Source organism: Protopterus annectens, chromosome 14.part0 (genome assembly GCF_019279795.1).
Source record: "Protopterus annectens isolate FY-2018-M chromosome 14.part0, PAN1.0, whole genome shotgun sequence".
NCBI classification, from domain to species: Eukaryota; Metazoa; Chordata; order Ceratodontiformes; family Protopteridae; genus Protopterus; species Protopterus annectens.
In genome coordinates this window covers 19,288,343-19,312,020 of record NC_056748.1, presented here as the reverse complement: position 1 = coordinate 19,312,020, position 23,678 = coordinate 19,288,343, and the positions used below count along the sequence as shown (strand labels likewise).

Below are 23,678 nucleotides of genomic sequence, written 5' to 3'. Positions count from 1 at the left end.
AATATAAAGTTGTTTGCTAGCAGCAAGCTCTTAATTAGTTACAGATCTCTTTTAATGTGGAATTATTTTGATGACTTACATCTGCAGAGATTGTGCATATTTATTGATAATGGTGGATTGTAGAAGTTTTGAATAGACTTTTTATGATGGAAATGTTCTGAATTGGGCAGTTTTGTCATTATTGGTTCATGCATTTTGTTTCATTGCTTATTGGAAAAATGTTCAAAACAAATTTAAAACACGCTCTAACAAATGTGCTGTACTATACAAGGAATATAATTTAATACAGTTAGGAAGGTGTATCAGAGAAGAACACATGTATGTTTTGTGTGCAATGGGCCTATGATTTGAAAACAGCTCAAAGGTAATCTTTATCCACCACTGGCCAGATGCATTTTCTTTGGATGTGGGTTTCAATGCTCTTTCAATGAATGTGAGTTTCAAGGGCAGAGAAATTTTAATGCTCAGTCTATTTTCATTGTGAGACTGCATTGCTTTGTTTAGCAGATGTCTATTAGTGTTTGTGCTACAATGTGTAAAATAAAATCCAAATAATTATTGTAGAGGTAAAGCAGTATGCACATTACAGTGTTTGTGGTAAATGGGGCGAAATAGCCAAATAATGGGACATTGGAATGGCTGCAGGGTTACTCTGGGCTGGGGCCATATTTTGGTTGTCTGTTCAGTTTGTGTTTGAAAGTTGGTATCCCACAATTCCATTTGGGGTGGGTTCGGTTATGTAATTATGTATGCAAATTGTATGTTAATCAGCATACAGATTTGTAGCTATTTTTCATGGGCCTTTGTCCAGATTTTTGAGGTTTCCAGGTTGAGAGATGTGAGTCCGACTTGGAATGAAGCCAATTTTCAGCAGAGGCCCAGTGAAAAATTCTGTAGATGCATGTCTTTGCAACATGGGAGGAAACCCACACAAGTGCAGGGAGGACATCCAGACTCTGCACAGAAGGCACCCCAGCCAAGAATTAAACCAGAGAACCGCTTGCTGTGAGGTAAAAACACTACCGCTGCACCATCCACTTGACACAACTAAAGCTCTTAGTTTTACAGCAGAAAAAATATTTAAAAAGCCAACATTTATTGGGGGGCAAAGGCCCAAAACCAGGGACACATTTTAAATATTGCTTGTATAATCTTAAAAAGTTGCTAAAATAGTGTTTTGTGTTACCATGTGTTTCCTAAAAAGATAGGAAGACTGAAACTTAAAGGGCTATCATTATTTAATGAATTACATTCTCACTGATTTGCTAGAAAACCACAAATTTTAAGAGGAACAGACCAAAAGTATGAGCCAAATATTCTGTGAAAATCAAAACAGTTGAGAGTTATCAACTCAACTTACTGAAAGAATAGAGGCCCTCGTACCTAAGGTACAGGTTTTGAGCCTAAGTAATTTGAAATACCAAGTATAGTTAAGTAGGGCATTACACACACACACACACACACACACACACACACACACACACACACACACACACACGATTGGAAAAAAGTTGCAGGGAATCCCCAGCAGCACTTTAGTTTATGCAGGCTTGAAATCATTTAGGCCCAGAAATGCACTGTGCATTTAATTACCACTCAAGACATTATTAACCAATGAAAAACATGTGAAGTGTGCAGCCTAAATAATTTAAGTGTCTATCTCTCTCAGACGGAGCAAAAACACCAAACACCAGGCGAAGCAGATTTCTTAAAACAGAAAATGAAATGGAGCAGGTAAAACAGAAAGCGGCTCTATCAGTCACAGAAAAAAATAATATAGGCTTCTTTTCTCACCAAGAATGGAATCACCTGCAGTGTTTTAGTTTATGCATGTTTGAAATCTTATTTATTTATTTATTAATTTGACATTTGTTGACTGGGTTAGTCCAACTGGGTTGATGCCCTTTTTCAGCAGAGACCTGAGGAGAAAAACTCCAAAATAGACTTATGCAATAATTAACAACAAAGTAAGTACAAAGAAGAACATAAAAGGTAAAATGATATTAACATTCAGTAGTATTCATTACAGCAGTATTCACATATAGCATATAGTGTACTATATTACGTAGTCATATTGATATAAAATAAACTTACAACAGTACAGTAGTCTAGCATAATCAAAATAACATTAAAATCATATGGGCAGTACTATTTCTTTCAGATGTAGGGCAAGAATAAATAGATTAGTAGGACAGTGAAGTGATAAAGCTTTTCAACATTCATCTAAATTAAATACCAATCAATAGAGGCTGGGATTGCTAAAAGCTTTGCACCCTTTGCAGTGCTCACTTGTGCTGGAATCAGCAATGTGCAGGCAATCACCAGCTCATATCGGTCTGTAGTCCCATGTTACACTTAAGTGCAATGAGCCCACACTTGCCACACATTTTTGTAAGTGACTGTGTAATGGTATGCAAATGAACTGGGTAGTAAAATGACGCCCCAATGAGATTAAATGTACGCAAGGTTAATAGAGCCATGATTGTCTTTAACTATAAGTAAGTAACCAAGGCATGCCAAAATGGTGTCAATTTATTTATAAAGCAAGAATACAGAGAGCCACAGTGCCCATTGTGCAGTAGCAGACTGTAGCCTTTAGCTGTACCATTCCTGCTGTTATGTCTTTGCAATGCTAGTACCATCAGCATTTAAAGTAGCACTTTTTCAGTGATGATGAGATTGTTGATTACTTCAGAGTTGATTAGAAGATGGTATAGGTCTTGGCTGACTTGTGTCATCCAAACATTGAACTGACAGGAATGCATGGCCTTCCTATACCTCTGGAGATCAAGGTATGAATAACTCTTTCAATCTTGGCCACAGTAACATCTAAGAGACAACTTGGACATACTGGGTATTTCGCAGGCCTCCATTTCTAGAATTTTTAATAAGTTCCTGACATAATACATTTATATGTGGTGGATCATATATGGGTTCCAAGTACCCAGCAGAAGACAACAAACACAATGCATACTTTCATTGATAATGATCACCTGACCAGGTACTGGATGCCATAGGTAGCACCCACGTAGCAATAAAGAGCCCACCTTGCTCACAGATACAAGGGCAACCATTCTGTGGGCTAACAAGTAGAGTGTGATATATGTGGGATAATAAACTACATGTCTGAAAATCTCCCAGCCAACTCATAATATTTGCAGACCTAACACTCCTTAGACATGCTGCTGTTGCTCCCTGCATACTTAAATTCAACAAATTCATCTAATTGGCAATTGGAGTCACTGTAGCTAATATGTAGCTATAGATCTTCATATCTAATAAGTCCATACGTAGTAGCGCCCTCACATGCTTATATGCTGTAACAGGTTATACTGGATACTTGCTGGAGCCCTGCCTTATGACACTCAAATGGGACACACAGTGTATGGCTGAACTTCGGTAAAACATTATACACACGAAGACCAACAATCTCCCAGGGCAAATGTGTGGTCTGTTCTAGGTCTTCCTCTCCTACCTTTTCATGTCTGTGCAGCACTATAGTCTGAGCTAGACCTGCAGGATGTTCTTAGTGTGTTTTTAGCATGTTGCGTGCCTCACAATATGCTATGAGAAGACATACAATCCAACCCCAGGATAGTTGTATGATCAAAGCACACAGGCGCACACACACACACACACACACACACACACACACACACACACACACACACACACACACACACACACACACACACACACACACACACACACATTCTGCCTTCATAAACAACAGAGCACTTTAACTACATAAACAACAGAGCACTAGGAACACATTCAGAGTGTTAAACTTTTCTTGTAAAGCTCTGCATCACTTGGCTGAATTCCTCATAATCAATGAACCGAGTCAACTCCCACTGCCTTTCTACTGGAGGCTAGGAGTTGGTATATCCCAGTCTGCAACTCTGTGTCAGAAACCCTTGTATATAAGTCTGCTCTTCCTATTCCCTCCATTATGCTCCCCTGTCATATCTCATCATGTGCATTAATGTGTTTGTGGGACTGATTTACTGCATAAAACCACCAGCACTTCTCCCTACCTCTGTCTGCACCAACAGAGCACTTACCCCTGGTTATGTCCCTGTCTGCTGTCCTGCTCACTTCAAGAGGTAGTGTTCTGCCTCCTCTTTATGCCATATTATTTGCCCACCTTTATGTAGAGCACTGCTGCAGCTCTTTCTCCTTTTACCTTCCATTGCTAAGGCTGGTTATTCATATCCTACTTACTCTTGTCACTAGAATATGTTTTGCTGATCAAAGCACAATCTACTGTCCCCATCCGCCTCAGCTTTTGTACCTTCCCCATTTTCCTGCTCATACTCTTTGCAGTGCATTATGGTACTACCCACGTGTCCTGAATCACTCTTCTTTCTTCCTTTGCTATGCTCTGTGTTTGTCCTTCTTCCATTGCCTGAGCACTTATTCCTTCTGCTTCTGTGACACCTTCTTCACATTTCCATCTTAAATTCAATATACAGTCATTGAGATGTACATTTCCAACCCAGCCCTGAGCTAGCATTATTATTCCTCCTGGACTAAGATAAAACCTGTCCTTAGCCCAGAGCTGGTCTCTCTGGCAGGTTTCTCCCGTTCTCATACTATTTCCCTCTCCCTCATTTGGCCACTACCACAGCCAGTCATTATATTTCCTAATCCTCTGTTTTTAAAACATACTGGCTGCTGATCCAGATAATACTTCTAAAATGCAGTCTTCAGTTCACTCATCTGGTATCTCTTTCTGCTACCTCCACAGCTTTGCTCAAAGATACCTAATCTTTTTTCTCCCCATGTCACTAATCCCTGTGTGCACCACGTGTAAACCCTATCTCATTGCTGACCACTGTGATCACACCCACACTTACAACTTAATGAATTGAAGTCCCATCTAGGTGCAATCTAGTTTTTCTTGCCTGCCTTGCCAAGACACTTAATCCCATGGTGATTGGGTCTCTAATCACTAAAACCATCTTCTTTACCCCTACAAAGGATGTCCATAAGCTTCACTTCATGCACATGCTGCTACCCCTCCTATTTGCAACATTCCATCATCAGTTCCAGCATCCAGGTCTGTGCTGGTCATCTCCTTCTCTGTGCTTTATCTGGTCACTTAGCCATTCCTACTCTACTCTTCCTGTGAGCCTACAACAACTTTATTATTCCTTTCACCCTCCATCCTTCCATACTTAGCCAGTCCTACTCTACTCTTCCTGTGAGCCTACAACAACTTTATTATTCCTTTCACCCTCCATCCTTCCATACTTAGCCAGTCCTACTCTACTCTTCCTGTGAGCCTACAACAACTTTATTATTCCTTTCACCCTCCATCCTTCCATACTTAGCCAGTCCTACTCTACTCTTCCTGTGAGCCTACAACAACTTTATTATTCCTTTCACCCTCCATCCTTCCATACTTAGCCAGTCCTACTCTACTCTTCCTGTGAGCCTACAACAACTTTATTATTCCTTTCACCCTCCATCCTTCCATACTTAGCCAGTCCTACTCTACTCTTCCTATGAGCCTACAACACCTTTATTATTCCTTTCACCCTCCATCCTTCCATACTTAGCCAGTCCTACTCTACTCTTCCTGTGAGCCTACAACAACTTTATTATTCCTTTCACCCTCCATCCTTCCATACTTAGCCAGTCCTACTCTACTCTTCCTATGAGCCTACAACACCTTTATTATTCCTTTCACCCTCCATCCTTCCATACTTAGCCAGTCCTACTCTACTCTTCCTATGAGCCTACAACAACTTTATTATTCCTTTCACCCTCCATCCTTCCATACTTAGCCAGTCCTACTCTACTCTTCCTATGAGCCTACAACAACTTTATTATTCCTTTCACCCTCCATCCTTCCATACTTAGCCAGTCCTACTCTACTCTTCCTGTGAGCCTACAACAACTTTATTATTCCTTTCACCCTCCGTCCTTCCATTCTACCTTAGGGAACCCCTGCCCACTTTCCTCTCACTCATCTTTTTGTTTCGGCCTCCTAGATGACCATATCCACTTCTTTAAAACTTGTCATTGCTGTTTACACTTGTCCTTCCATATTGATTTCTTTTTCTTGACCTCATTTACTTGGCAGTAACTCCCATTTATTAATTATTATGTCTACCTTTGAGGAGACTGGAAGTTTGTCTTCCACATCCTGTCAGTAGTTTCATGTCTTTTCTCCATTTAGCAGAGCAGTGAACATGGTAGTTACAGCTTTTGTTTTAAGTTGCTAGAGCTGGCTGAATGTATTCCTTTGGGCAATACTGGTCTGCAGTGGGCATGCTATTAACCTGTCCAGTCTAAGTGCATAGCTTTTAATATTAATAACATTTCACTGTATAATACTATTATTTACTAATGCAAACATACCTCTTTTAGCAAATGGCTTCTTCCATAGTCTTTATCCATGACCTCAAAAATATATAGCCAATAGTCAGCCTAGATGTACAGACAGACCACTAGATAAAAGTACAGTTGTGTACACTTACCATAAATGTAGATGTTCGAGTGTATTCACTGTTGCAGTCATCACATTTGGGTTATCTGCCTGGAGGTAGCCCTCAGCTGGCCTGAATACCAGAGTCTTCGGATTTTTGCGTCGGATGCTGTCGCTTCTTCCATGACATCAGGTCGTCAGGGTACATGCAGCCAACACCATTACATCAGTTTTTCTTGCCCCAGATGTCAGGTGCCCCCACAATAGGAAGCAATTATATGGAATGGTACACCCCTATCAAAAAGGAAATACACATGAAAAAAAAATATATATGTATATACATATACCAAACAAGAAGGAAAGGTAGATCCAAGAGAAGACAGGGGGCTGGAGAGAGGGTAACCAGGACTGCAACAATGAATACACTCGAACATCTACATTTATGGTAAGTGTACACAACTGTACTATGTTCTTCATGTTTCACTGTTGCAGTCATCACATTTGGGTTGATTCCCAAAGCTAAGGAAGGGGGGAGGTAGTTAAAGAGCATTAGGGCCAGCTATTCAGCTCTGCAAGACTGCTGTGGCAAATCCAGCTCTGTATTTAGAAAAGATAGGCAGGTGGTAATGCTTGGTGAAGATATGTACAGAGCTCCAGGTAGCAGCTTCCAGGAGGTTCCTGGTAGGGACTCCTCTGAGAAATGCCTTAGAGGTAGATGCAGCCCTGGTGGAATGTCATCTTATCCCCTGTGGGGTAGGTTTTCCATGGTGCTTGTAGCAGAAATGAATGCAATGGACTATCCATTTGGAAATGGTTTGCTTTGAAATGGCCTTCCCCTCTGCCCCTGCAGCAAAACCAACTAGCAACTGGTCAGATTTTCTGAGAGGCTTAGTCCTGTCCAAATAGCATCTAAGTTGTCTGTGCACATCCAGAGAGTGCAGTATCCATTCCGCTTTGTTTTGTGGATTAGGGAAAAAAAGTAGGCAAGTGAATGGACTGGTTTAGGGCCACACTAGACACCACCTTGGGCATAAAGGAAGGATTAGTCCTGAGGGAAACCCTGTCCATATGGAAGATAATGAAGGGTTCCACTGCCATGAGGGCCTGTAATTCCGACACTCTTTTTGCTGAAGTGATGGCTAGAAGTAAGGCTGTTTTCCAAGTAAGGAATTTCAACTCTGCTGTTGCAACTGGCTCAAAGGGGGGAAGAGTGAGCTTTTCCAATACAAAGTTAAGGTCCCAGGCTGGAGTGGGAGCTCTCCTGGGGGGGGGGGTCTTAAATTTTTGGCCCCTCTAAGGAATTGTTTTAGCAAGGGGTTAGAGAAGAGGGGTGGCTCAGTATTATAATGTGCTGAAATGGCAGAGGCATGAATCTTAATAGATGAGAAGGATAAGCCCTTGTGGAGCATTTCTGTTAAGTACTCTAGAATATGAGGTAGGCTGGGCACCGTTGTTGCCATCCCCTTAGCTTGGCTCCAGGAGCAGTATCTTTTCCACTTTTCAGCATAGGATTTTCTGGTACTAGGCCTCCTTGCCTCCAGAATGACATCCCACACCTGCTTACTGAGGGGATGCTAGAGGAGAGCTCATGGAATTAGCCAGGCTGCAAGGTCCAGGGTTTGAAGCTGAGGGTGCAGAATCTGGCGCACCTGCTGAGACAGCAGGGAAGGAATCTGAGGCAGGGGCCATGGTTGTAGCAGTGTCAGACTGCACAAGAGGGGGTACCAGTGCTAGCGTGGCCAATCTGGTGCAATCAGTATTGTTCTTGGCTTGTCCTGTCTGATCTTTAGTAGATCCTTCGAGAGGAGAGGCAGAGGGGGAAAGGCATAAACCAAGAGGCATTCCCAGATAAAGGACAGGGCATCCACTTTCCAAGCTTGACTCTGGGGAGTTCTGGTGCAGAATTTGTTCAATTGGTAGTTCTGAGGGGAGGAAAACAGGTCTACCTCTGGGGTCCCCCATTTGTTCCTCAAGAGGTTGAATATTTTGTGTTCTAGTTTCCATTCATGTGGGTCCATGAGATTTCTGCTTAAGTCATCTGCCAGTGAATTTAGTTTGCATGGCAGGAATTGAGCTTGGAGGTGCACTTTGTAGCTCAAGGCTGTGCTCCACTGAGCAATGGCTAGTCTGCAGACAGGGAAGGAGTGGGTTCCCCCTGCTTATTTATGTACTACATAACTGTGGTGTTGTCTGTCTTTACCAATAGTTGTCCTGGGAGAATAAGGTCTTTGAAGGCTGTCAGACCATTCTGTACAGCTAACATTTCTTTTTGGTTGATATGCAGGTGCATCTGTCTCAGGTTCCATTTGCCCTGAATGCACTGCCCTGCCATGTGAGCCCCCCATGCATAGTCTGATGCATCTGTTGTTAGGGTTTGGGCAGCAGGGGATAGAGTGAAAGGAAGTCCCTTGTTGGGGTAGCAGGCCTCTGCCCACCAAAGGAACTCTGTCCTTAGACAAGGAATGATAGGAATCATTGTTTCCAGGTCTTGAGAATGTTGACACCATAAACCTTTTAGATACCATTGGAGTTTCCTCATATGGAGTCATGCATATGGAATTAGCAGAATGCAAGAGGCCATGAACCCCAGGGCTTGCAGTATTTTCCTTGCAGATAGCTGGGTTTTTGTGGCCAATAGTTTGAAGTAGGTTGTCAAATAAACGTGTTTCTCCAGAATGAGGAATGCCATCTGGGAAATTGTGTTCAAGCTTGCTCCCAGGAATACAATCTGTTAGCAGGGTACTAGATGAGATTTCTTTTCACTGATGGTGTACCCCAGTGAGGATAGAAGTTTCTTTACAAATGCCAGGTGTTGTAATGACTAGTCCTGGCTTTCTGCCTGAATCAGATAATCATCCAGGTATGGGTAAATTTGAATATTTCTCTGCCTGCAAAATGTAATAGCTGGAGCTAGACACTTTGTGAACACCCTGGGCACAGTAAATAAGCCAAAGGGAAGTGAGAGAACTGAAAGTGCATGGAGCCCGCCCTGAAACGTAGGTATTATCTGAAGGATTCTCTTATTGGGATGTGCAGGTAAGCTTCCTTTAAGTCTAGGGTTGCCAGCCAGGAATCCTTGGCTAGCATAGGAAGAAGCTGTTGAAGAGTTAGCATTTTGAATTTTGGAACCACCAGAAAGGTGTTGAGAATAGAGAGGTCCAGGATAAGACGCCAGGAGTTTTCATTTCTGGGTACCAGAAACAGTCTTGAATAAAAACCTTGTCCTCTTAGTTCTGCTGGGACAGATTGAATAGCCCTGATACTGAGAAGGGAGAAAACCTGCTGCTGGGCCTCCACCCATAGATTTGGGGGGAGGTCTGGCCAACCATTTGGAGTTGGTAGTGTGTGGAAGTGGAATCTGTATTCTCGGGAAATTATGTTCAAAACCCATTTGTCCTGTAATGAGTTCCCAGTTTTTTGCATGCAGGGCGAGCTTTCCTCCTAAGGGAGCAAGTAGTTGAGCAGGGCTTCGAAGGGTTAAGGTTAAGTCATTGTGCCATTTTTCCATAGGGGGGTGGCTTATTACTCCCTGCTTTGGAAGTGGGAGCCCCCCACTACTTAGATCTGTGCGTAGCCTGAGACTGAAGTCTTGGTGGTCTGCTGTCCCTGGGTTTGGACTGAGAAGGCCTGGAAAGGACTGGAAAGGACCAGTTCTTTGAACGCCAATGCCTACTGAATCTGAGAGGCTGTACTTGTAGAAAATCTTTAACAGTTTGCACAGATTTAGCTTTTTCCTCCATTTTTTGAGGACTTCCTCTGCTTTGTTGCCAAAAAGGCAGTCTTGGTTTAAGGGTGCATCCAGTAATTTAGCTTTAACATGAACTGGCAGGTTTTGTTCCTTAAGCCAAGCATGCCTTCTAAGTACAGACCCAGTGACAGCAGCCCTGCAAGATGTTTCTAAAGCATCAAAACCACATTGTAAAGTATGTTTACCAACTTGTTCTGCAGAATGCATTAAATCTTGCAAGTCTTTGTGTTCAGCACAATCAGAAATTAACATAATTTTCTGTTTAAGTAGTCTCATAATATGCTGCTGATACTTTAACATACAAAACTGGAAATTTAGAGCCCTAATTGCCAAAGTAGCAGAAGTGTAAACCTTCTTACCCCATCTGTCTAAGGCTCTAGAATCTCTATCAGGAGTAGGGTTTTTGGCAGCAATAGCCTTAATGCCTTTTGGTCCATGGGAAATGGTCTCTGGATCTGCAGTAGGATTCTTAAAGAGGAACTTGTGAGAGTCAGGTACTCTGTAGTACCTGTCAAGTTTTCTGGGAGCTGGAGGTAAAGTGTCTGGGGTAAGACTAGATTCCAAGAAAACATAATCTACAATAGTCAGAACAGGAGGGATAGCTAGAGGCCTGTGTTGAGGCAGGAGTAAGAATTCCCTAAGTCTCTTTTTGGGCTCAGGGTAGTCCTGGCTTACCCAGCAGAAATACTCCCTAAGGGTATGCAAAGTTTCGCCAAAAGAAAAATCTTCTGGAGGAGAAGCAGAGGGAATGGAATCCTCTGCATCAGAATCCTCATAAGTAGATAAGGGCAAATCCTGGTAATCAGAAGGAATAGAGATATCTGATTCCTGATCAGAAGAATCAGAAAGAAAGTCGGTTCTAGGTCTCTTAGAGGGGGAATGCCGGCTTCCCCTAATTAAGGTAATAAGGTTTTCAGCCATTCTAAGCATTTGTTTTTGAGGCATATGGGCCTGAGTCATCGGTTTGGTCATCAGTTTTCTAGGCGTAGTGCGAGTTTTAGGCCTGAGGAATTTGCTACTTTTAGTTGGAAATGAAGTTGTCGGTTTAATATGAAAGTCTGTAGGCCTGAATACACCCTCAGAAGCCGGTGCCTGCACAGCGGCTCTGGACCCATCCAAGGCAGAGACATCCGCAGGTTCCATAGTCGAAGAAGCATCTCACGGCATACCGGACTCCGAATGGGTCTCAGTAGAGGCCTGCAAATCTATAGTAGTGGGTATTAGGGGCTGCAAAAGCACCTCACTGAGTACTGACAGACTGGTGACTAGCTTAACGGAAGCGTTGTCGGCAGTTTTGGACCTATGCGGTCTATCTCTGTCTTTATTCTTACATTTTTTCGGAAGATTGGTAGTCCGATGGCTTAATGAAGCTATTTCGGAGTATGGAGATCAAGAACTAAAATATTTAGCTATAAAAATAGCCCGATGACGAATAGTTCAGGCATTGAACAAGGCACAAAACCGACAGTGAGGGAAGTCGTGGTCTGGGCCTAAACAGGTGACGCAGTAAGAATGAAAATCTCTATGAGGTATTTGCTTTCCACAGGCAAGACAATTGTTAATTTTTTCTGACATTGTTTAGAGCAAGAAAAAAGGACCCCCAACAGGGTACTTATCTTTTTTGAAGACTTCGAGTCTGAAACTCGAAAACAAAAATTTCAGGAGTCGGCCGACCGGCACTTGCAAACTGCTTCTGCTTCGGGCACCACACGTCAAGAAAGACTGATGTAATGGCATTGGCTGCATGTTTTATACTCCTGATGACCTGATGTCATGGAAGAAGCGACAGCATCCAACACAGAAATCAGAAGACTCTGGTATTCAGGTGGGCTGAGGGCTACCTGCAGGCAGATAACCCAAATGTGATGACTGCAACAGTGAAACATGAAGAACATCTTCCAGAATATCAAATGGCCGAAAAAAAAAAAAAAAAAAAAAACTAAGGAAACGCTGTGAAACAGGACAGAATAATTTATTTGTCCACAGAGGCAAAGGACTTCAATAGAATAAATGAACCTTATACAACAACTATAATTTATACCAACTAATGCAACTACTTGACAAACACTTTCAACTAACCAAACAAGTTGCATTTAATTACTTACACAGTTCCTATTAAAAAAAAAAAAAAAAAAAAAAAACAAAGAGGCACCAAAGGTCCAATGTGGCACAAAGAATGTAAAAATACAAAAATGGAGCACTCTACTTAGATAAACAATGGGGCACACTACCTACATAAACAATGGGACACTCTACCTACATAAACAACGGGGCACACTACATACATAAACAAAGGGGCACTCTACCTATATAAACAACGGGGCACTCTACCTACATAAATAATGGGACACTCTACTTACATAAACAATGGATCACTCTACCTACATAAACAACAGAGCACATGCAACTTCTCCTTACCATAGGTGTTGACTCTGTTAACAGGCCGTTTAAATTGCTAGCAGCAAGGAACATAGTTCTCTGTGCACTTTTCTGTTTAAATTCATTAATTTCACATTAGTGTGTGATGCACGCATGAGTCCCCCATTGGGTTCTCCTTAAAGAAATATTACACAGAGTTTTTGCATATGTCATTACAGGTCTTGCAGCTATAAAAGTGTGGGGGGGGTGCTCCCTCCCCCTCACTCTGTGGTTCCGGTGCCTATGGAATTTTCATTTTAGAGGACTGAGCTTTAAATTCACTTTACATGCTCTGTCCATAACTTTCCTAAGGTTTCTGTCTTGCTCTGCATCACCATTGCCTCCAACCAGTAAATCATCCACTATTATAGTACATGGATAGCCTGAAAAAATTTACTCCATTGCACTCTGAAAGAATTCATAGGCAGAATTTATTCCAAAATGCATGCTGAGTTATCTGTATCTACCAAGTGGGGTACTGAATGTAGTCAGTAGTAAAGATTTTTGATCAAGCATTACTTGCCAAAATGAATGGCATTTGGCATGAGGATGGCAATTTCCTCAATTGTACGCTCAGGATGATGAGGTCTCTTTAATGCCTTGTTCAAGTCTCTTGGGTCAATGCATATTCTGATTTCATCTGAATTTTTCTTATAAGCAGCTACCATGGAAGACACCCATTCATTTGGTTCCATGACTGGACAAATCACACCTTTCTGCACCATCTTGTCTAACTGGACCTTGACTTTGCCTGCATAGCTATTGGAAGTCTCCTTGCTGGTCTGACCATTGAACTGATGTCTGGGTCTACTTTCATGGAGTACACAACTGGAAGTTTGCCTAGCTTGTAATCAAAAATATCAGCATACGCTAAGAAAATAGCATCACTGAAGCTGGAACTGGGACATGTGTTTACATGATGGACTTCTTTGGTAAAAAAAAGCAGTTTCATTCTGAGACCTAATAATGACTGCATAGGTCTTCTGACTCCACAAAATTGCAAGCTGTAACTGTTCCCAGCTGAATATCATGAAAGCACTACTGAGCCTTCGGTTTGAATCTCTTTGCCTCCATAAGCAACAAGCCTTGCACAATTAGCCAAATTAAGGCGCTCACCAGCTCTCACTCTAGCAAATGTTTCTGTTGACATAACATTATACTTTGAACCAGTGTCTACTTTGAGCTCCATGGGCTTACCATTGATCACAACAGTAAAAAATGCTTCATTATTTGCCAGCAAATCTACTGCATTAACCTTTTCACTGGCCATTGATAGACCATCTACATAGAAAGTAAGGTTGCAGCTTTCCACATGATCAACTTACTTTTTTGGCTGACCTTTCTTAATAACTGAATGAGGCTTGCTTAATTTATAAAACTTGTGAAAGCAGTTCCATTTTTTACACTTGTGGCATTGCTGACCAAATACTAAGCACTTCTCTTTTTTAGAGTCATGATTGGCACCATAGTTATGATAGTTAAGAATAAGACTTGACTTGGATTTTGCTGGCTCACCCTTATACTGCACTGAGCATGTCCATTTTGCTGAGCTATTCTTGGAACTTGCTAGAAAGTTATGGGTCCTCCCTGGGAATCCCACAGGGTTGCAGCTGCCATGTTTAGGCCCATTTCTGCTTGTCACATGCTGCATGCTATCTACGCTTCCTCTAGAGGTTGCTGAAACTATGCTTTTATCACTTGCAAGCATACTTGCATGTCTTTCTGTGATCTCATGGATTTGACAAACCTCTATAGCTTTGCTCAACATTAAATCACTGTCACAAAGCAAAATCTTTCTCACTCCAGCAGTATTAACACCACACACAAGCCTGTTATTTATTAACTCATCTTTCAAATCACCAAATCTGCACATCTTAGCCTTATTTCTCAAGTCAGTGATTTAAGCTGCAAAACTTTCACCTGGCTTTTGGTCTCTTGTATAAAATTGGTGCCTCTCTAATGTTATATTTGTCTGGAGGTTGGACATTTCTCTAAATTTACATTTGAAGCACTCAGGGTCCTCTCTTGATTCAGTCGGTACAACAATATTGTGGTTTCCCCCTCTCCTGCATACACTGCTGGTCCATACACAAATGACACTCTCTTTCAATGGCTTCTGACCCAGATAAGTTAAGCAAAATAAATGCCGTTGTACATGCATCTTTGTTAGAAAAAGCTGCCTGTATGAAAATATCATATTCCTGCTCAAATACTCTCCAATTCTCTGCAATATTATGATCAAACATAAGTGAACTGGGTCTGTGAAATGCGTAACATATGTACACATAAATATGCCAGAACATTATGTCAGAACTTGTACTTATGCCCAATAGCACAATAGACTATGAAATAGCTGCACTCTGCCAAACAAGTCTGTAGCACAAGGACACTTTAAAAATCACTGTACTTTGTGAAACCACTCCTTATGAGTGTAAGAAATACCTTGAAATGACTGTACTTTGTGAATAAACTGAAGTTAATTTCCTGACCCTTTTTGATCATTTGATCTCTGTATCACTGAGCCTTCTCAATCTGCCTTCATCTTCAACTTTGTACCTCATGGCTTGAAGAAGTTGCACTCTCAGTCCCGGTTCTGACACCATGTCACTCATATGGTCAGGATAAAATAGACAAATAGTTGTGGGTTCAGTTCAAGCAGCTTTACTAGACACAAACACATCAGGAATGAGGCTTTGTAACTTAAACTTAAGACTGACTACCACACTCATACATGTTAACACTCTGGCTGTTCTCTCAAAATGGCACTGCTGCCTGCACGTGCTCACTATTTATATGCAAGTGCCTACATCTGGAAATGCTTCTTAAAGGTACAACACACACTCTGTTCTACAATGTGTACATGCATAGTTAAACTACTGAATGGATCGTTGTAGAAATGATGTCATTTACAGCTTGTACATATATGGTGGATCACTGGGGACAAGTTTGTGGTTTGCAAAGTAGATGTCAGAGGTGCAGCAATGCTTTTAACAATGATGGAAGGCACTGAGAAAATGTAGGGGGGATTAGTGGGTAACAGGGGAGCCCCATGGAGTGTTGATTGCAGCTCGACATATAAGGTATATATAGCCAGTAATACGGAATAATGAGTGGATTTATACTGTGGGTGAAAGTGAATGATCACATATGTTTGATCACAGGTAACAGTTACTGATCTTCTGTAATATAGCCCCACCCTACTGTATTTGGCCCCATCCATTTATTTGCGTTATGTAGCCCCCCCCCCCCCCAACAGCCACCACTGGATAGTACTTTGTTTAGAAACTTAGAATATCAAACTTTACATTTGCACTACCGAATATGTGAATAGGGGGCTAATTATTATGACTGAAATGATGTTTAGTAACTAGGGCACAGGGCAAAGCCCTCAGCAGTGATGTTGTAGAGGATGTTATCCTTCAGAGAACAACATCACTGCTAAGTTATTTCCAGAACTGTTCAACATTTTGGTTTTGAAATTCTGTGTTTCAGAATTCCAGCGGATGAAATATAATGCCATGTTCATGGTCAGGAGATTGAATATCAGTAGGGAATTCTCTTACAAAAGGAATCAGGAGGGGAGTACAGAAGAATAGGGATTATGATGGTAAATGTAAGAGACAACCCATGTATAGTCATACATGTGGTAAACAATGATCGAGAAGGGGTCAGGGAGGAGATAACCTGAAAGAATGTGGAACTGGGAAAGTGTTAGTTTTAGAGTAAAGCAGGCAGACAAGCAGTTATGTTAGTAAAAATACTGTTTCAAGAACTACCAAGGTCCTCCAAGTGTGCTGGAAGGATGACACGATGGTGTACAGAATACAGATTCAGAGTTATACCAGGAAAGGAAGAGCCTGGGGGATGATGGGTACTTTTATGTCAGGGACAATGTACACCTGAGCATCAGTGGAACAGACAGCTAAAGTAAGAGCTGGAGTTTTACATTAAGATAAGGACTAAAATGGAAAGGTGGAAATGTGATATGACAAGTTATTAAAGAGAATAAGGTCAAAATAGGACAGGAAGATTCTATCAGAAATTAGGACACCAGTAGTTAGATTAATGGATATATTTCTGCTCAGTGTACTCACTTCTAAGAACAAAATAAGTGAACTAGAAGTAAAAAAAGAGGACTTGCACTGTCACTTTATAGGCACTGCAATGCACTGGCTAATATATATATATATATATATATATATATATATATATATATATATATATATATATATGGAAAATGGGGCATGGTGATCCCAGGTTGCAAACTATGGAGGAGGGATAGGAAAGAGGAATAAAGGTAGAAAAGTGAAAGTGTGAATCACTGATAGGATAAGGAGTACAGTATAGTTCAGTATACTATAGTATAGTACAGTATAGCATAGTACAGTATAGTATAGTATAGTATAGTATAGTATAGTATAGCATAGTACAGTATAGTATAGTATAGTACAGAACAACCTTAAACGCAGGCTGATTAAAGCTGAGGTAATAGAGACTGGTTGGTACAAGATCTACAGTCTTATTTCTGTTATTTCTCCAACAATTTATTTCTGCATAAATTTTCTCAACATTCTGAGAGTTTTTCATCTTTGCTTAGGGTTATAAGTCCATGCAAAATTTGACCTGTTTACATTTCCTACCAGCTGGTTTGTGCCCAAGCTGTTGCTTTGACTGCTTTGGAAGATTCTGTGTTCCTAGATTCCTCCATGATGTGATTATTTAACAAAAATATTAAAAAGGGCAAAGACTCCCACTCAGTGGGATGTGGAGAGAGAAAGAGACTGTTTGGAAGAACCACTGAAAACACCATAAACTACAATTAGCTTGGTCATTGGTGACTAGCAATTTTCTGAATTCTGATTCTGTGTAATTATAGTAAGAAAAAGAGTTCCTGTAGAAATAATGTTTCACTTTTTATTTGCTTTGCACTTTCTTCTTACCTAGAATCCTCTACCAAAGAGAAACCTAACAGTTATAAAATATAGTGATCATTTTGTGACTTTTGGGGTTGTTATAATTCTGGTTGACAAACTTGACATAGATCCCTCCATTTGATAAGGCTGGATATTTTTATTCTTTCTTGCAAGGACCATTGCAATGGCCAAAAACAATTAACCCACAGGTGACAGTGGATTATATAACTATGGTCGCAGTAGATATTGCAGTTCATAAAACAGAGTTGATGTTACAGTAGCAATTGCACTGGCAGAAACGCAAATTGTTATTTCACAAATCAGTTAAAGAAGTATAAAATATTTTGTCTTTATATCAGCGGTGGCATTCTGACATGCTGTATACAAGGTCATACCTTATAAAAGTGAAAAGATGGATATCACATCTCCTTTTATGCAAGGAAAACATTTCTAGCACACCTTGAAGACCATTCCACTGTGTCAGGAAAGGGCTTCACTCTGATGAACTTACTAAGATCGTAAATGTCTGCAATGGTTTTAGAATTCTCAGATATGGCTAGCTACAACAAATCCTTGTCTCAAAGCATTTTTTTGATGATATGATTTTTTTTATTGCTCTACTCTGTGATCTTAATTCATATAACCAGCTCATGACAAATTCTGAAGACCCACCTTTAGCTCCTTTAGATCGATGAAGGCCCTTATGTGGATTGTATTAATTTTGTTATTCTGCAGGTACAACTCGTGTACATTACTACACCCCCAAAAGTCATCTGGACCAATAGTAGATATGTTATTGTTGGACAGCTGTAATGTTTGCAGCCTTTGCAGGTTTCCCAGTCCTGAAACAAGAGAGGTATACCGCATTACTGCACCTTAAAACAAATATGCATAACTGAGCAATTATTCACTCAAAACCAAACAGACAGGAATTTGATTTTGAGTTAATAATATCATTTCTGCCTTCACTTTTAACTGTCAGCTAGAATCAATCACACAGCGATTACTATATTATTCCTTTTCCTACAAGTAAAGTAAACATAGAATTGTTATAAAAATTCAACATTTAATTTAAATGACTTATACTCAAAGACAGTGACCAACTATCCTTTTTATGGCTTATAGCCTATGGAAATATTTCTTTCTTTTCATCGATTCATAGTTTAGTACTAAACTAACTGCCCTTGTGAGCCATTTTAAGTCTAGTCAATTATCCCTTGTGGGGCTCAAGCCCTGCACCTTGTGTTTGCAAGGCAAACACCTTAGCCATTGAGCCACCCTCCCAACCCTTGTATGAAACACTAGTCATTCCAGAGATGAAGATCATTACCATAAACTGCAATAGTATGTGATACCAATGGAAATAATTAAATATAAGCTATAAAGTGTGTAACAAAACTACATAATTTATTGCATGTAAGAAATCAACAGGAAAAAAATGCTATTATTCTAGAATGACATAGCAAAGATGAAAATCAGAACACAAAGGCAATAGTGAGACTGGAGAAGGCAAATGGAAACAAAGTCATCTGTGAAGAAGTAAATGAATCCAGGGGAGAAGATGGAGATACTGCATTCTCAGAGTAGAAGGGTGCACTAGAACAAATGGATTATTTTGAAAGAAATTATAAGGAGGAAGTAAAGTGCACAATGACAAAAGAAACAGAAATATTCAGAATGAAACAAGGTTGAGTGGCAGGGCTTGACACTTGATGCTGTAAAAATTGGATCTAGGTAATTTGGTCACATTGACTAATGTTGCTAGAAATGGACATGGTTATATGCTGGTGATAAATGGGTTGAGAATCCAGCCAGGTCTGGCATACTACATTGACCCATGTTAAAAGTGGGAGGGGGTCTGTGTGCCCCTGTAGGCAGTGTGTGTGTGTGTGTGTGTGTGTGTGTGTGTGTGTGTGTGTGTGTGTGTGTGTGTGTGTGTGTGTGTATGTGTGTGTGTGTGTGTGTGTGTGTGTGTGTGTGTGTGTCCACCATAAAGCCCAGCAGCCCTGGGTCAGTAAGCTACTGACTGGTGAATATCCACATGCCCATCTTAGGTTACCTGGTATAACTCTGTTGAGTGAAAGCTAGACATAAAACCAATCAACCTGCTAAACATGAACTAAGGAATGCCACACTCATTATAAGTTTATTTATAAGATGCCACTTGGAAGTAGATGACATCCTCCGTGCCCAGATGTTAAGATGGAAGGGCAATACAGCAAAACCACTTAGCATGGGATCCATCGTCCACCTCTTTGGGGCAGGACAGATTAAAAATGGTGGTGGAATTTTGGTGATAGTGAGGTTTCAGAATACAGTGAGGGAAGTCATCAGAATTAGTTACAGACTCATTGCAATCAAACTCTAGAATAAGGATAGGTCAATATTCATAATCTTAGCCTATAACTCATAACAGGTGTGAGATAACAAGGAAACGTGTGTATTTAGATAACAGCTGCAAGACCTATGACATAAAACTAATAGGTTTAGGTTGGTCTTGATAATGGGAGACCTAAATGCCATATTGAAACAGACAGAACAGGATATGTGGACTGTCTGGGTCCACATGGGTAGGGCAACAGGTATAAAAAAGGAGAAGTAACTCTAGACTTCTGTCTGGCAAATGGCTTGATGGTGGCCAACACATGGTTCAGCAAGAGAGACCATCATAAGATCACATACAAGAGTAGTAAAAATGCAACTCAGGTGGACTTCTTCCTAGTAAGGAAAGGGCATTGGGCTAGAGCCCACAATTGCAAAGTCATCTTCAATGAAACAGAGAGCCCACATCAGAAACCATTGGTTGCCACAGTCATCTGCAAGCAGTTGTCAACAAAGGCTCTAAGGTCAACAAAGACTAGAATGAACACGTAGATGTTGAATGGAGAGAAGGCGCAAGAGTTCAAGGAAATACTCAGAGTTCTATCACCTCAGGAAGAAGAGGGAATTGGTGGAGCTGAAGAAGAATGGCAGTGCCTCAAAACAGCATTTTGAGGACTACGGAATAGGTATGCAGCCAAGCTTGGTATGGAAATAAGGTACATAATGAAATGGAGGAATACAGAAGTCCAGGAGTACATCAAAAGAAAGGAGTGCAAGAAAATGTGTGAGATAGAAAAAAATGGATCAGGCAAAGAAGGAATATTGATTGGTTAAAAAAGAGGCTAAGAGAGCAGTTACAATAGAAGAAAATGGAGCAGATAAAGAAGGAATGATGGTTGGCTAACAAAGAGGCAGACATCACTTGCAATAGCAAAGAATAAGGCATCAGAGGCTCTCTACCAGCTTCTGAAAATTGACTCAGATGGCACAAAGAACTCTTATCAGGTTGCAAGGCAAAGACAGAAAGATAAAGAAGATAGTCAGATACACCAGTCCACAGGACATCAAAGGTAGGTGGAATGAGTTCTTCCAGCAGCTTCTGAATGAGGAAAACCCAACAGAAATTGTCCTGCCACAGACACAGTCTGCAATTAAATAAGACGAGGAGCCCAGCTTAGAAGAAGTAAGAATAGCACTTAGGAAAATGAAGTTAGGGGAGATGTTGGGTGAGTTAGGACAGAAATGGCTCCATGACCTATGCATAGCTGTATGGAGAGATATGAGTATTCAAGATGACTGGAGAGTAAGCATACCAGTGCCAGTGTGCAAAAACAAAGGGGCAGTACAGAGGTATCAAACTCCTGACACTCTGAATGAAAGTTCTGAAGAGGTTGATTGCTAAATAAATAAACAGAGTAATGAGACAGATAGCTGATAAAAAGTTAGACATGAGGAAAGAGTTCAAGTGTAAATTCTTAGACTTTGAAAAAGCATATGGCAAGGTTCCAAGAAAGCTGATTTAAGCAGACTTGCTATGGTTCAAAGTCCCAGAAACACAGATAGAATTACTGCAGGCTATGTACAAGGACCCAATAACACAAGTACAAACAGTGTTTGAACTCACACAGGGATTCCCATTGAGAGTTGGTGTGCATCAAGGTTCAACTTTGAGTCTGCTGCTGTTCATACTGGTGATGGACTATATTAGCAAACAGTCAGAGGGGGCAGATGAGCAAAGATGCTGTATGTAGATGATGTGGCATTACATGCAGGCTCTGAACAGGAATGTCATCATGGAATGCAAACCTGAAAGCACACGGGTGAAACTGAATACAGATAAGAGAGTTGTAATGGCAGCAAATCCTGGAAATCAGAAGAAGCTATGAAATGAAATAGAAGGGGAAATAATGGAACAGAAATAATAGAACAGGTTAGCAGCTTCAAGTATCTGGGAGGGGTGGTTGATGAGAAAAGAAGTCTGATTGAGGAGCTTAAAGCCAGAATTAGAGGGGCTGCAGTCAACTGGTACATAGTGTCAGAGATGGTGTATGACACAGGAATGACAAAGAAGCTGAAAGGTAAAGTGTCCAAAACAGTGGTGCAACTAGTAATACTGTATGGTAGAGAAACATGGTCTATGAAGACAGAGGAGTTGAGAAATCTAGATGTGATGGAGATAAAGTTCTGGAGATGGGTAGTAGGATGTACACTGTGTGAGAGAGGAAGGAATGAGGACATTAGAGAAGAAGACCAAGTACCTTCAATTATCAATGTAAGTGGCACAACAGGTAGCACACTTACCTTTGGTGAAGAAAGTTGTGGGTTCTATTCCCATACCAGAAAGATCAATCACTGACACTACAGTGCAGGATAAGGGTGGTGCTGCAGCACTCCTAAGTGTGTCATCCTTCAGATGAGATGGTAAACTAAAGTGTTAGCTCATGTGGATATAAAAGATCCCATGCCCCTTATCAAAAAGTTTAAGGACCCTTTATTTATATGACATTTTTATTTACCAATTTACATAGAACTGAACATATTTGCAAAATTACACAATTACTTGCATAACTGCATCCTTATACATTCTATTTTCTCATCTTTATACATTTTTCTTCAAAATAGACCCCCTCTCTTTTTTCCATAATCACCATATGATGTTTTAATATTATTTGATAATACACATTTCCTATTAAACATAATCTAATTTAATCTCTCATTCCAAGTTACCCATACTATGTAAAACAACTTTTTGTCCATTCTTATTTTATATTCTTTGCTTCTATTCTTATAATATCCATAGCTCATCATATCCATATTTATATTACTATCTTTTAACTCTCCAAAAAACATTTTCTTCAAACAGCTTTTTCCATAATTTCTCTACCCTTTTACATTAAAAAAGTATGCTCAGTGTTTTTCTTCACCACAATACAGACATATTGTCTCACTTTTATTTTTATAAGGCATATTTGCTTTCACTGGTAGTTTCTTTATTCCCAGTCTCCATAAAAATCCTGACATTCTACCTCATTACTATGTCACCTATTTCTTTCTTTTATAGAGTTACTATTTTCTTCTGGTAAATGTTTCCATAGGTTAATACAAAAATATTGTACCATTATATTTTATATCATGTTTTCCAATATTTTACATTTTTAGTTTTTCTTGATAATTTTCTAATTCTTCATTAAAACATTCTTTTTTCCTCTTTTATTTATTTTTTATCTCCCCAAAATGTTGATACTTAAACAGTCCTACTACTGATTTTTCATTTTTGTCATTTATTCATTTCAGTACTTTATAAAAATGTAATGAAGCTACAAATATGGCTGGATTTAATAATCTCAGCTTCCCTTCATCTTTATTCATATATAATATTTCTGTTTTTATTGGATTTAATCTAGAGCCTGATATAAATGTAAAAATCACTTCTAATAAACGTGTTTCATAATTCTCGGAATAATAAACACACTTAAATACACTATCCTTCCCATTAATATGGAATTTATCAAATCAGCTTTTTTATGAGGTAATCTGTATGTTTTCCATAAAAAAACAAATTTCTTTTAATTCCTTTAAAAGTTTTTTCTTCACACTGTGTTTTACTTACTACTTTATCATCAAAATTTATTCGAATACTGAAATTTCTTTTATTGTAAATTGCTTTATTCCTATCTTTATCCTGTCTCCCAAACCTTTTCATTTGTCTTTATTTAATGTCATGGCAATTTCTTTTAAACACTCTATTACACAAAATATGGCTTTTTCCATTAATAGACTATTTTAATTATTATAATAATATTCTCTGCATATGTCATGAAACCTGGGCTGTCTACTCCTG

The 23,678-nt window shown here is 40.0% G+C and overlaps 1 protein-coding gene across 1 annotated transcript in view; it reads right to left on the bottom strand.

Annotated features, from left to right (window-relative positions):
* The window catches only part of LRRC66 (leucine rich repeat containing 66), a 94,727-nt gene that overhangs the window by 60,145 nt on the left and 10,904 nt on the right, over positions 1-23,678 (bottom strand). Inside the window, exon 2 of the mRNA XM_044055721.1 lies at positions 18,188-18,357. Within this exon, the coding sequence (XP_043911656.1) occupies positions 18,188-18,357 (170 nt within the window). The remainder of the gene's footprint in view (positions 1-18,187; positions 18,358-23,678) is intronic.